Source organism: Asparagus officinalis, chromosome 7, assembly GCF_001876935.1.
Source record: "Asparagus officinalis chromosome 7, Aspof.V1, whole genome shotgun sequence".
Classification (NCBI taxonomy): Eukaryota; Viridiplantae; Streptophyta; class Magnoliopsida; order Asparagales; family Asparagaceae; genus Asparagus; species Asparagus officinalis.
The window spans coordinates 146,387,839-146,401,433 of record NC_033800.1 but is presented as its reverse complement, the minus strand read 5'-3'; the positions used below and the strand labels follow the sequence as shown (position 1 = coordinate 146,401,433).

The window sequence follows — 13,595 nt, the reverse complement described above, 5'->3', positions numbered from 1 at the left end:
CCGCGACCGCCACGTATATACGAAGCATGTGCTGTTTCGACTGCCTTTCATTTCTCACCGATCTTACATTGTTCTGCTCTGTGCAGTGGGCGCCTTGCCACACCGTCGTCGCGGCGCCGTTGCTCGTCGCGTTCGAGCTGCTGCTCTGCATACACCTCGAGGGCACGAACGGTAAACCCCGCGGGACTGTCATCAGGCTTACGCGCGTATGTGCATGCTTGCTGGTTTTTCTAACCTTCCCTATGTGTCCGCAGTGTACGAGTACCCGGCTGTTAGCTTAAAGATTGTTTTCCTACCTCTCTTAGCCCTTGAAGTGACCATTCTTATTGATAATTTCAGGTGTGTTTCCTCTCATCTTGCTTTGATTTTTTTTTTCCTGTTTGTATCAGTAGGGCATTGCGATATGATGCTTTGCTATTTAGAAATTTAACTTGGGTCTTATCTAATGCGGTCCTATCCTAGATCCATGTGTCTTTTCTCTTCGCAACCCCGACATTAGCAAATGACTTCTTTTAAAATGTTGGTTTATATAGCTGTGATCACGGTAATAGAAGTTAAGACGGAAGCTGTTTTTGAAAAGGTGAGCAATGACAATTCGGTGCACATAGGTGAGCACTGGTCACGTGGGAGTGAATGTTGAACATTCTTGCTTTGATAAACCAAGGGGAGGTAGCTATGAGGCTGTGCAGTTCTTTGATAAACATTCTGGGTGCTACAATGATACTCTTCTCTTGCTAAGAAAGCAAAGACTAGGGAGTCTGAGATATGGTCAGACTTCTTCGATATATTATAATTTTTGAACTTACTGTTGGAGAAATTATTAGAATATTAACTGATATGGAGAAGAGCTACTGCAATAGGAATACATGCTCATTATAGAAGGCATAGACTGCAATCTCAAGCGTGGTTGTTCCAAAGCGAAAACATGTGCTGATTGTTTTATGGTATCAAAGGTAATTCATCTTTTTGTTTTGGGAAGTTTATAACCATTGCTTCAGTTCACTTGTTGGAATTTGGAACTTCGAGATGTCTTCTCAGAGGTTTTGGTCCAGTGTTTTCCTTTTCGATGGGAATAACTTCTCCAATTACTCTTCACTGCTGGTGGATCAGAGTAGAGGTTTAATTGAATAATGTGAATTGCTCGATTGAGAATGTCTGTTTGCCAGCTGATTTGGACAAAAACATTTGTCCAATTAGACTTCTTGTTATTGGTGGATCAGAGTAAACAGTTCAATTTGAGCAACTATTTATTGGAGGTCTGGCAAAGTTGTCTTTTTTCCCTAATAAATGGCAAACTGGCGAAATAAATATATGGTGTCTTTACTTGAGAAGGTCAATTGATCAACCAAAAGACGCAGATGAAGATTATGAATGATGTAGTAGGGATTTTAGTGCTAGATTTTGTATGTATCCAAGTAAAATGCTCTTAGGTTGGCAGTCTATCCGAGGGTGTGGTCCACCTCTCACTTTGTTTTTGTGTTTGTTTGGCCTGTGATGAGTGTAGTGCTCTCAATTGGGTACATGAATTGTTAGGTCCATATCTTCATATTTGACATACCTTTCCCCCTTGATATTAAATGAATATAAAGGGCATGTTGGGTTCCTAGTGAAGTTTAAGCTCACAAAAACAAAGCCTTTATCCCACAGCTTTCCCCGCAACTGCAACAGTCAACAGCAACCAAAAATGCCTTTACATAAATCTTTCTTTTCTGTTCAGATTGTTAAGAATAATCTCCGCTACTAAAATCCCTAGTGAATATTCTACTCTGTTAGAAATCCGTTTTTGTCAATATGCCATTTATAGGAACATACCACATAAAGCACATATATGGCATCACCATTTTGAGAAAAGAAATGTAAAGTTCAAACTAATAAAACACCCAGAAAATTCAGAGAAGTCTTGAAATGAAATCCCAAACGTCCATGCGATGCATAGTAGTATGGTTTTCTGTTAGCACACATGATTTGTTTCTGATGGACCATGGTGAATGAAAACAACTAGCTCGAATACAAATGAAGAGCTAACATATTCGAAGTTAATAGCAATTTACAATCAAGCAAGAAGACAATAATAAGTTCAATAAAATATGCATGACAAGAACTGTCGCATAGCCCAATACAGCCATACACCAAATAAGTATCTCCAAATTTCTCTTGGCGCATATGGAATCATGCTGAGCTGCATATGCAGTTCTGTTACTTAAAAAAGAGGTGTAGTTCTACAAGGACTAGTTTTTTATAGTCTCCCAAAGCTTTTTGCAAGTTATCTGTTATCATCTATGTCAGGACTTGGGATTGACACTTAAAGAGCAGGTCTGTGAGCATGTCATTTTTGGTGTTAACAAAAAAGCAAAGTGCTGCTGCTGCAGTGATGCAAAGAAGTTAACCCATTACTCAATCACTTCCATAAAGCTTCCTCAAGACAGCCCAAGTGTAATCCTTTCTCATCTATGGATTTGAAGGAAGACGACAACATTAGGCTTGGAGCCTGATACATTGCAAAAGAGATCTTTTCAGTGAGTTTAGTAATTGCAATTTCTAGTCTCAGACATGAATCAGAGGGTCATCAGAAGATATCTATCACTGATACAGATAGAGTATGAAATGGGAACTTACAAGATCTTTTGTCATTCTCTTATTTTGAAGCCATATAATACTTTAAGATACTCAAATCTTATCTGTGAATGCTTCGAATGGGGTATTAGTTGTTCTTAGCATTTCTTTTTAGACAAACTTTTTTTTTTTTTTGGTAAACCTAGTAATATCTGCCCTTATATTGTGTTTCCTCTTCTTAACCAGAATGTGGAGGGCTCTGATGCCAGGAGATGAAGAAACTAGTATGACTGATGAAGCTATATGGGAGGCACTTCCTGTAAGTTTGTTGTACCGATATTTAAATGAGATTTTGGGACATGTCTATAACTATTTGTGTGGATATAGGGGATACTCCTTTTTTTCAATTAATAGGTTCTATAAGATTGAGAAGAATTCCACCTTAACAACCACCCAACCAACGAACGTGTGGTTTTTCTTATTTATTTAAGCCATTCAATTTCCTTGTCAGTCAAGCAAGGTGCATATGCTGTAGCAAACTGTTGATCTGGAGTGTTTTTTGTTGGTTCCTTATTTTCCTTTCATATTATAGCCTTCTAGCTTCCTATATTACAGTAGTTAATTTATCTAGCATACTCTCTTTTTATTATTGTGATTTGTGGCAAAAGTTTAAGGATTATATTCTTATCATGAAAAATATTAAGCATTTAAATCCTGCACATAAACATTAAGCTACATTTGAAAGGAAGACCTACCTAGTCCTGAGAAACAATTATATTTTGACGCAGGATCTATAATAGTTTACTATTTCTGAAGTTTATGTTGTTGTAAACTCGTGTACATCTGTTCAATTTACTACTTTTTTGTGGATATGATGTTCATACTTCAAGTCTGTTATTCACTTCATGTAAAACTTTATACAAAAACACTCCAACTAACACGTAAAATACCATCATATATACAATTAACTGAAAACTCGCCAATGTCAAAACAGAGACGTGTATAATGTTTTAATCTCTGTTTATCTTTCCGTTACTTAATCATTATCAGTATTACTGTTTTAGTCATTATAATGTTTTAATTCCTGTTACACAGCACTTTTGGGTGGCAATCTCTATGGTGTTCCTTGTAGCTGCTACAACTTTCACGCTACTTAAGCTATGTGGTAAAATAGTTTCACTCAGTTGAACCTTTTATAATTTTTGTTCTCTCTCGATTTTTGTTAAGATTTAGATAAGCCATCTGTATTAAAATCTATGTTATTGAACTTCGTGTACAAACAGAAAAGATTCCTAATTGAAGGAACTTGACTTGGAGTTTGTCCATTTCTGCTAAGTATAATAGGAGAAGTTTCAAGTTGATAAATTGCATATTAATAAAATGTGGGTAAATATGGCAGGTGATGTCAACTCCTTGGGCTGGTGGGATTTATTTGTAAACTTCGGGTAGCAATCTTTCGTCTCCTTTACAATGTTAGTTTCAAAATCATTTACACTTAATTTTTTCTGAAACTCTTTGTCTATCACACAGAATAGCGGAATGCTTTGCTTTTCTTGTTTGTACAAAATGGTCTAACCCGATGATACATAGACGCCCTAACCATGGTGAAGCAAGTTCATCCTCTTCAGCAATCCAATATCGCGATTGGAACAGTGGCCTACTGTTTTCTTCTATGGAGGACAGTGATCATGGGGGATTTTGTGGCCTGCAAGACATAGGCGGCCATATTATGAAAATTCCACTTGTTGCTTTCCAAGTTCTACTATGCATGCGTCTAGAGGTATGTTCTTAGAACTCTTTGGTTGCTTTTGGTTCCATTAACCTCTGTAATATCATTCCATTTGTATTTCCCTCGTTTTCTTTGCGCAGATTGTCTATGAAATACACATAAGAATTAAGAAAACTTGATATGATCCACATTTACGTTTCTTCGTCAAGAAGCAGGTGTTAGTTGTCCTTCCCATGCATAAAATGATCACATACAATGTTATGAGTACGAAGAAGGTAGAACTAAACTAAACTGTACTACACAAATTGTAGACACTTGGGAGAAAGTTAAGCCCAATTATCTGATGTTTAATTGTTGATATTTAGGTAGATGGATTTGATAGTTTTTCTTATCAGAAAGGTTTACTTTACAATAGCTTGTCCACATCTGTACCCTTCCTGAGGGTACTCTTTTGTACCTCTATATGAATTAAATTTCACACTCAAAAGCAACCTAAACAGAAGAGATATAAAAGGGATTCAAGTTTCATGTATATTAATGTCGCTATTGTATCAACTACGTACTCAAGTAATATGTAGATGTACACACAGAAACATTTTTTAGTCATACGGAGAGAACACTTCAAGAACCAGATGCATTACGGTGCCTTGAGATCCCACATTATTATCCAGTGATAGCTGTTGGCATTTGCCATGTTAAGACGCAAACATATCTAATTAGTCAGTGTTTGTGGCTTGGAGGTGTGAACTATACTATTATTTTGCTAAAAATATTTGGCTGTTTTGGGTAAAAATCAACCCTGCCTCAGACTAGGCAAAAAAATAAGTTTTAACGGAGACACCACAACTTATGTGGTTTGGCTTAAGCCTACATCCATGGGGAACACAACAAGAAAATTTCCACTATCGAGGATAACAGTACAAAATATAGAAGACAGAGTTCTCTCACTCCCTGTGCACAGAAGACAACTGCACAATATCCACCATAGTACTTGCAATTAGAAGATCTAACTAAACAATTTTACACTATACTAGTTTATCGAGCATAAAAAACTTCTAAAGTTTTTGAGAATGCCTCCATCCTTGCAACCAATATTCACATGCATGACCCTTGTTTTTGCAAATGTGTATGATGAATGAACTGAGACCTAAATATGTTCTTGATTTTCCAGGGCACACCCCCTGGTGCTCAACATATCCCAATTTTCGCCCTTTTCTCTCCTCTATTTCTTTTGCAAGGTGCTGGTGTCCTGTTCTCTATAAAAAGATTGGTGGAGAAGCTTGTTGTTTTGTTACGCAATGGATCTTTTACTGGAAGATACCTCACATTTTCATCAAGAACTAATGACTGTTTCTCTTTCCTACATCATGGCTCAAGGTACTAACACTTACATTTCTTCTCATCTCGTATGAATATGTCCTTCACGCATTTTTTTTTTTTGCAATATCTACATGGGCACCCTACCATTGTCATATTTACGATTGAAGGAGCTTAACATTGCTTGGTGTAAGTATAGATTGCTCGGTTGGTGGTCCATTGATGAAGGTAGCAAAGAAGAGCAAGCTCGCCTTTTTCAGGCAGAATCAACTGGGTATGTATCACTATATTTACATAGTCATAACTTGTTATATGTGAGTCATAACTTGTTATATGCGCTAAGTATAATATTTTATAGTAACTTCATTATCCTGCCTAGTGATAAGTTAGTAGGCAATTGTTTAATTGGAAATTACTCATCCATGTTTATTAAATTCTTATATCTTTTACCATTTGATTTTAACTTCTCTTTCATGCAGCATTTATATATATGCTTCTGTCATGTAACTCCTGTAATTTTGAGACATCTGAATTTGGTGGTGTAAATATTTGTCTTTGTGTGAGGCCCTCACTATAATTCGTTTATCGAAGACATCTTGACCATGTTCAGTAACGAATATTCATATTACTGTGTAAATTTTGGCCTTTTTTTGTGTTTTTTTACGTACACCTGTCATGGATTAATTAAAACATTTGATATCTGTTTTTAATCTACTCAAAACATAAATGTTCACATTTCTTTCTTTTTTTCCCTTTTTTTGTTCCTAATTTGTGGTGCTGAAATGCTTTCCTGACTTGAGATAGCATGTCTATAGTGAAAGTGCCGACCAACTGTTTTGTTTCTGACTAATATTCAATTTCATCTTTAGGTGTTTCTGACTAATATTCAATTTCATCTTTAGGTATAGCACTTTCTGTGGTTATCCACCTGAGGTGGTGAAGAAAATGCCCAAGAAAGATCTTGCTGAGGAGGTATACTAATATACTTTTTCTCCCAAAATTTTAGACATTAAACTTCCCATTTTAACAGTTTAATCTACTCAAAACATAAATGTTCACATTTACTTTTCATGTTTAATCCCAGGTTTGGAGGCTGCAAGCAGCTTTGGGGGAGCAATCTGAAATCACCAAATATAATCAACAAGAGTATGAAAGACTTCAAAATGTACTTTTTCTTGTCTTGACTAGAATAAATATTTTCATTTCATCTTACTTTCACCATTCCTGTTCCATTTCTTTTCAATGGTTTCCTCTAATTAATTACTTTGTGAGCTATGGCATGAACATGTCGTTGAGACATCTCACCCTACACACAAACATCTGTTTCTACTCAGTGTTCTAGTTAATTTTTCCTTTTAGGGTATATATTAGACCGATCGCAAATTTTGAAGTTAGCCAAATAATTTACATTAGGTCGTGACAAACAAAAATGAACAAAAATATAACCCATGAAAAACGCAAATTTCGACGAAAGAAAAAATATAATTTACATTAGATCAAAACAAATGAAAATGGACAAAAAGTACGCGTTATAGTCCATGAAAATCGTAAAGTTTTAAATATGCCAATTATTTTCAATAGGTCTAAGAAATGAAAATGGATCGAAATCATGGGTTATAGCCCATGAAAATCGTATAGTTTGACAAAAGAAAACATAATAGCCATGGGTAGAAAATAGACTAAATTTGAAAAAAAAAATAGTGGGCTATATAGTCCATATAAATCTTGAATTTTAAAGAAAGAAATTTTACTTGTTATCAGGTCGAAATAGATAAAAATTTTAAAAAAATGTAGGCAATAACCTATGAAAATTGTAAATTTTGAAGTACACCAAATAATTTACATTAGGTCACAACAAATAAAAATGGACAAAATTATGCGTTATAGCTTATGAAAATCACAAGTTTTGACAAAATAAAACAATTTTTATTAGGTCGAAACGAATGGAAACTTGGCAAAAATAAGGGGGTTATAATCCATAAAAATTGTGAAATTTTAATGAACTTTTTTTAATTGTCATAAGATTGAAAAGAACAAAAATAAATGAAAAATTATAAATTTTAATGTACACCAAATATTTTTCATTAGGTCAAATCAAACGAAATGGACAAAAATCATAAGCTAGCCCATGAAAATTTTGAATTATAAAGTATGTCAAAAATTTTCCATTACATCAAAACAAGCAAAAACGAATAGAAATCATGGGTTATACTTAATGAAAATCGTGAGTTTGGATGAAAGAGAACATAATTGTTAGTAGAATTAAATAGGCAAAAATTGACAAATATAATGGGTTATAACTTATAATAAATGAAAAGCAAAAACTTTAAAGAAAATAAATTTAATTGTAATCAGGTCGAAAGAGATCAAGATGGACAAAAATCATGGGTAATACCAATAAAAGCTACAAATTTTGAAGTATTAAATAATTCTCATTAGGTCAAAGCGAACGAAGAATAATAGATATCGTGAGTTACATCGCATAAAACTTGTGAAGTTAAGTTTGCCAAGTTTTTATTAGGTCGAAATGAGTGAAAATGAAAATAACTCATAAGTTATTGCTGAAGAAAATTGCTAATTAGAAAGAAAGCTTAATTATCTATTGGGTCAAAATAGACGAAAATGGATAAAAATTGTGGGTTCTTATCCTGAAAGGTGCAAATTTTGAACTATGCATAATTAATTGCTATTGGGTTAAAATAGACCAAAATAAATAAAAATTGGTGGGGGTATAACCCATAAAGATTGCGAATTTCAAAGTACGCTAAAAATGCATAAAGTCAAAACAAACAAAAATGAACAGAAATCATGGGTAATAGGCCCATGAAAATCATGAGTTATGACAAAAGAAAACAAACTCTATTTGGTCTAAGCGGACAAAAATTAACAGAATTAAGCATTACAGTCCATGAAATAAGGGTATTTTAGGGGAAATTTAATTATCAACAGGTGAAATCAGACGAAAATAGACAAAAAACTTGGGTTGTAGCCCATTAATGTTGAAACATTTGAAGTACACTAAATAAATTACATATGTCAAAACGGAAAAAAATGGCCAGAAATCACGGGTTTTATCCCATGACAATTATGCATTTCGCAATACGGTAAATAGTCTCCATTAGGTCGAATCAAACAAAAATGTACAGAAAATTGTGAGTTATAACCATGAGAACTATGAATTTTGAAGTACGCAAAAAAAAATTCTACTAGGTCGAAACAAATAAAAACAGGTAGATATCATGAGTTATATTTTATGGAAATTGCGAGTATGGTAGAAAGAAAACATAATTTCCATTGAATCAAAATGGAAAAAATTGACAAAAGAAAGTGGATTATAATCCATGAAAATTTTCATCATGAATTTTAAAGAAATAAAATTAAATTGTCATCTGCCCGAAACTGCTAAAAATGGACAAAAATATTGGGTTATAAGTTTGTGAAATTTGTAAATTTTGAATATGCTAAATATTTTCCATTAGGTCAAATCGAATGAACATGGACAGGAATCATGGGTTATAGCTCATGAAACTTGTGAATTTAAGTGCACCAAGCAATTTTGATTAGGTCAACACAAACCAAATTGGAACAAAATCATGGGTTATAAACCCATAAAACTTGTTATTTCTGAAGAAACAAACTTAATTACCGTTGGGTCGAAATGGACGAAAATAGACAAAAGTCACGTGTTATAATCCATAAAAATCACGAATTTTGATCTACGCTTGCTACTAGGTTAAAATAGACGAAAATAAACAAAAATGGTACAGCCCTTGGAAATTGTAAATTTCGAAGTATGTCAAATTTTACATTAGATCGAAGCAAAGAAAAAAGGATAGAACCATGAAAATTGGGTGTTTTGACGAAAGAAAACATAATTGCTATTGGGGCGAAGTGGATAAAAACTGACAAAAGCAGTGGGTTATAGTCGACATTGGGTCATAGTCCATGAAAATTTGAGATTTTAGAAAAAGAAACTTTAATTGCCCTCGGGTCAAAACAAATGAAAATAAAAAAAATATTATTATAACTCAAGAAAATTGAAACTTTTGAAGTACACTAAATAATTTCATTAGGTTGGAAAGGACAAACATGGACAAAAATCAAGGGCTATATTCAATAAAAATTGTAAATTTGGAGCATGGCTAACAATTTCCATTAGGTCAAAACAAAAGAAAATAGATAGAAATTGTGGGTTATATAGTCTATGAAAATTGAGAGTTTTGGAGAGAATGTAATTATTATTGGGTCCAAACAGACGAAAGTGGACGAAAATTATGGATTACAATCCATAAAAACAACGGATTTTGAACTACACATAATTTGTTGCTGTTGGGTTAAAACATACAAAAAGGGACACAAGTCGTGTTAAGTCTATAAAAATTATAAATTTTAAAGTACGTCAAATAATTTCCATTAGGTTAAAACAAATGAAAATGGATAAGAAATCATGAGTCATAACCCGTGAAAATTGCGAGTTTGAAAGAAAGAAAATTTAATCATCATTGTGTCGAATGAGCAAAAATTTGAAAAAATCGTTGGTTATAAGCTATTAAAATTGCAAATTTTGAATTATGCTTAACTAGTTGTTATTGCGTTTAAATAGACAAAAATGGGCATAAATCGTCAAGATATAGCCTAAGAAAATTACGAAAGTCGAAGTCTGCAGAAAAATTCCATTAGGTAAACAAACAAAAAAGAAGCAGAAATCATGGGTAATAGCACATGAAATTTTCAAGTTTTGATAAGGAAAAACATAATTATCCTTGGATCGAAAAGGATGAAATTTGGCAAAAATAATGGGTTAGAGTCCATGAAAATCATGAATTTAAAAAATATTTAATTTCTACCAGGTTGAAACAGACAAAAATAGATAAAAATCATGGGTAACCCATGAAAATTATAATTTTAAAGTACACCAAATAAATTTCATGACGTCGGAACTTAGAAATCGTGGGTTAAAGCCTATGAAAATTGTTAGATTTTAAGAATGAACTAAGATGGACAAAAATTATAGGTTATAACCAATGAAACCGCGAATTTTGAATTGCACATAATTTGTTGATATTAGGTCGAAATACAAGCAAGTGAAAAAAATCCTAGGGTATATAGTCCATAAAATTGTGAATTTCAAGGTAACGCTAGAAAAATTCATGAGGTCGAAACAAATAAAAATAAACAGAAATCATGGGTTATAGCTCATGAAAACCGTGAGTTTTAACGAAAGAAAACATAATTGTAATTAGGTCGAAACAAATGAAAATTAACAAAAATAGACAAAAATCATGAGTAATAACTAGTGAAATCACATGTTTTGATGAAAGAAAACATAATTGTTATTGGATCAAAATGGACAAAAATTGACGAAAGTAGCAGGTTATATAATTAATGTAAATAGGAAATTTTAGAAAAAGATATTTTAATTGTTTTCAAGTCAAAACAGACGAAAATAGACAAAAAAATTATGGGTTACAACCCATGAAAATTGGAACTGCTGCAATACACTCAATAATTTCTATTAGTTTGAAATAGACGAAAATGGACAGAAATCATGGGTTATATAGCCTATGGAAATTTATACACGCTAAATAATTTCCATTAGGTCAAAACAAACACAAAAATCATGAGTTATAGTCCATGAAAATTTGTGAATTATGACGTACGTCAAAAAATTTACATTGGGTGGAAACAAATGAAAACGAACTAAAAACATGGTTTATACCCTATGAAAATCGCAAGTTTGGATGAAAGAAAACATAATTGTCATTGGATCGAAATAGGCGAAATTTGACAATATTGTTGGTTATAAACTTTAAAATTGAGGAGGTTTAAAGAAAATAAAATTTAATTGTCATTAGGCCGAAACTTATACAAAGGACAAAAATCATGGGTTTACGCCCATGAAAATTGTAAATTTTGAAGTATGCCAAATAATTTGAGCTACTTGCGAAAATATGACTATCTCAGGCTTTCAGTCATGGGTCTATCCAATCATTTCATGATATGGCATTTTTATAACTTATTTTTTTGGTTTTATGTGTTCTTTAGGTGGGGCGCTATCTTAAATGTTATATAGTCTAGAAATAAGGGTTGCAGAGCCCTAAAATACTAGGGTTCTTGTTTTTGTTTCTTTGACTTCTTTAGCTCATGTAACCTTAGTCTCCTTGCATTATCCTTTTGTACCTTCTGCTGCTCTAGGTGGTGGTCCCTTGTGTGATGGAGCCAGATTAAATAATAAACAGAAAGAAGGTTGAAATCTAAGACTTGAGCTTGTTTGTGATTGATGAAAGAGTAAGCATTGGCCTGGATAGATTCAGAGATAATCATCATCAGCTTCCTTTAGATTAATGAGTTTAGAATTTTGGGCCTAGTGGAGAATAGGTTAAAAGGAGTTTTCTCAGGAATGAGGAGATTAATTGATATTGGAGTTATGTTAATTAAATTGAAGATACCATCAAAACAGAATACTCCCAGCATATGCTCTTGAAGTAACATTTGAGCCTTTTTATAAGATTTTGGTGGGAATATAGAAATTATGAAGATTTTAGGGGAGGTACAAAAATTGTGCAGATTTTAGGAAGGATATCAAAAAATATCCATTTATATTTGGATAGATGTAGTCGGATTATAAAATTGTTCCACTCACCGTACACATCTCTTTTGATCATATCGGGAAATAAGAGCTAAAGAGAAAGGAGAAAAAATGTGTTTTTTTTTATAACATAACAGTAAAAATTGGTGAGTCATCTCTACTATCATAACTTCGATTAAATGAATAGAATTAGGTATACTATTAGATCTCGAGGATCCGGGTCTATGACTGCTCCTTTCTCCCAAAAATTAAAGAAAAGAATAAGCGAAGTGACGGTTGATTACATGGCACATTCAGCAATTCATCTTGGCTAACTGATATGAAACGCAAGGGGGGTAATGGTGACCAAGATTGGTTCATTCTAGTTTTTATTCTGCCTTAATTGATTGAAGGCAAAATCATTTCTTTTCATTTTCATTTTATTTATATTATTTTTTTTCAGGAAAAGGTCCTCTGCAGAGTCTGTTTTGAAGGAGAGATATGCATGGTTCTTCTGCCCTGCCGACACCGTATTTTATGCAAGTATGGCTTCAAAGTTCTTCCACATATTTGACAATTCATTTGCCATCTTTTCTTATAATAAGAGCATGCTCATCTTTGTCTACGCTTCTTGAAAGTTTCTTCATTGAATTCCAAAATCTTTCAATTTGGTTGTCTTGCAGGATTTGTGCTGAGATGTGTAACAAGTGCCCCATTTGTCGTGTCCGAGTAGAGGAGCGCATGCCTGTATACGATGTATAAATACGTGTCTAGTACTGATCCTACAAGATAACAGAATGGAGAACTTAATTGTACAGACGTAGATACAATTCCTAGCTATAGACTTAATACAAGCTCCGGTTTCCTTTTTTTTTTTTTTTGCGTGTGTTTGTGTGTAATCGGGTTGAAGTTGTATTCGTTCCGCTTTTGCTGCTGGGACTGGATTTTTAACATGCTTAGTGAGTAGCCTATAGTTTGCCCTTGTAATGGATCATAGTTTCTTCCCCGCATTTTCCTTGTAAATATATCGGTATTTCTGTGACTTTATGATATGAAATTTACTCACAGTTGTGCGGAGCTCATTTCGAGGAAGTTGTTCAGGATTATAGGTAGATGTTAGTGCTGGATTGTTTATTTTTAGGAAAATGATAGGGGCACACCCCCAATCACAACCTCAACCACACCCCCTCTTTCATTCGCTACAGTACACCTAGCCTTACATGGGATTTTAAAATTTTAAAATCTCATGTGGGGTCCGGTGTACTGTAGCGAATGAGAGAGAGTGTGTGGTTGAGGTTGTGGTTGGGGGTGTGCCCCTAGTGCCACCCTTATTTTTAAAACTTTAAAGCCTTGCGATCATATGACCTTAAATTGTTAAAGTACTTGTTTGCAATTGAATCGTACTGTCTACGGATGTCCCTATGTGCA

The 13,595-nt window shown here is 33.7% G+C and overlaps 1 protein-coding gene across 3 annotated transcripts in view; it reads left to right on the top strand.

The window, feature by feature from the left end:
• LOC109848936 overlaps positions 1-13,249 on the top strand; it is a 13,794-nt gene extending 545 nt beyond the window's left edge. Inside the window, exons 2-14 of one of the 3 annotated variants that reach the window (XM_020418669.1) lie at positions 1-24; positions 87-171; positions 255-339; positions 2,800-2,872; positions 3,649-3,718; positions 3,953-3,998; positions 4,084-4,333; positions 5,454-5,659; positions 5,799-5,873; positions 6,502-6,571; positions 6,684-6,764; positions 12,631-12,710; positions 12,851-13,249. The exon at positions 1-24 is cut by the window's left edge and continues 70 nt beyond it. In XM_020418669.1, the coding sequence (XP_020274258.1) occupies positions 1-24; positions 87-171; positions 255-339; positions 2,800-2,872; positions 3,649-3,718; positions 3,953-3,998; positions 4,084-4,333; positions 5,454-5,659; positions 5,799-5,873; positions 6,502-6,571; positions 6,684-6,764; positions 12,631-12,710; positions 12,851-12,929 (1,224 nt within the window). In that variant the 3' untranslated portion in view covers positions 12,930-13,249. Of the gene's footprint in view, positions 172-254; positions 340-2,799; positions 2,873-3,648; positions 3,719-3,952; positions 3,999-4,083; positions 4,334-5,453; positions 5,660-5,798; positions 5,874-6,501; positions 6,572-6,683; positions 6,765-12,630; positions 12,711-12,850 lie in introns of all 3 variants that reach the window. The other 2 variants (XM_020418668.1, XM_020418667.1) reach the window with 2 other exon arrangements.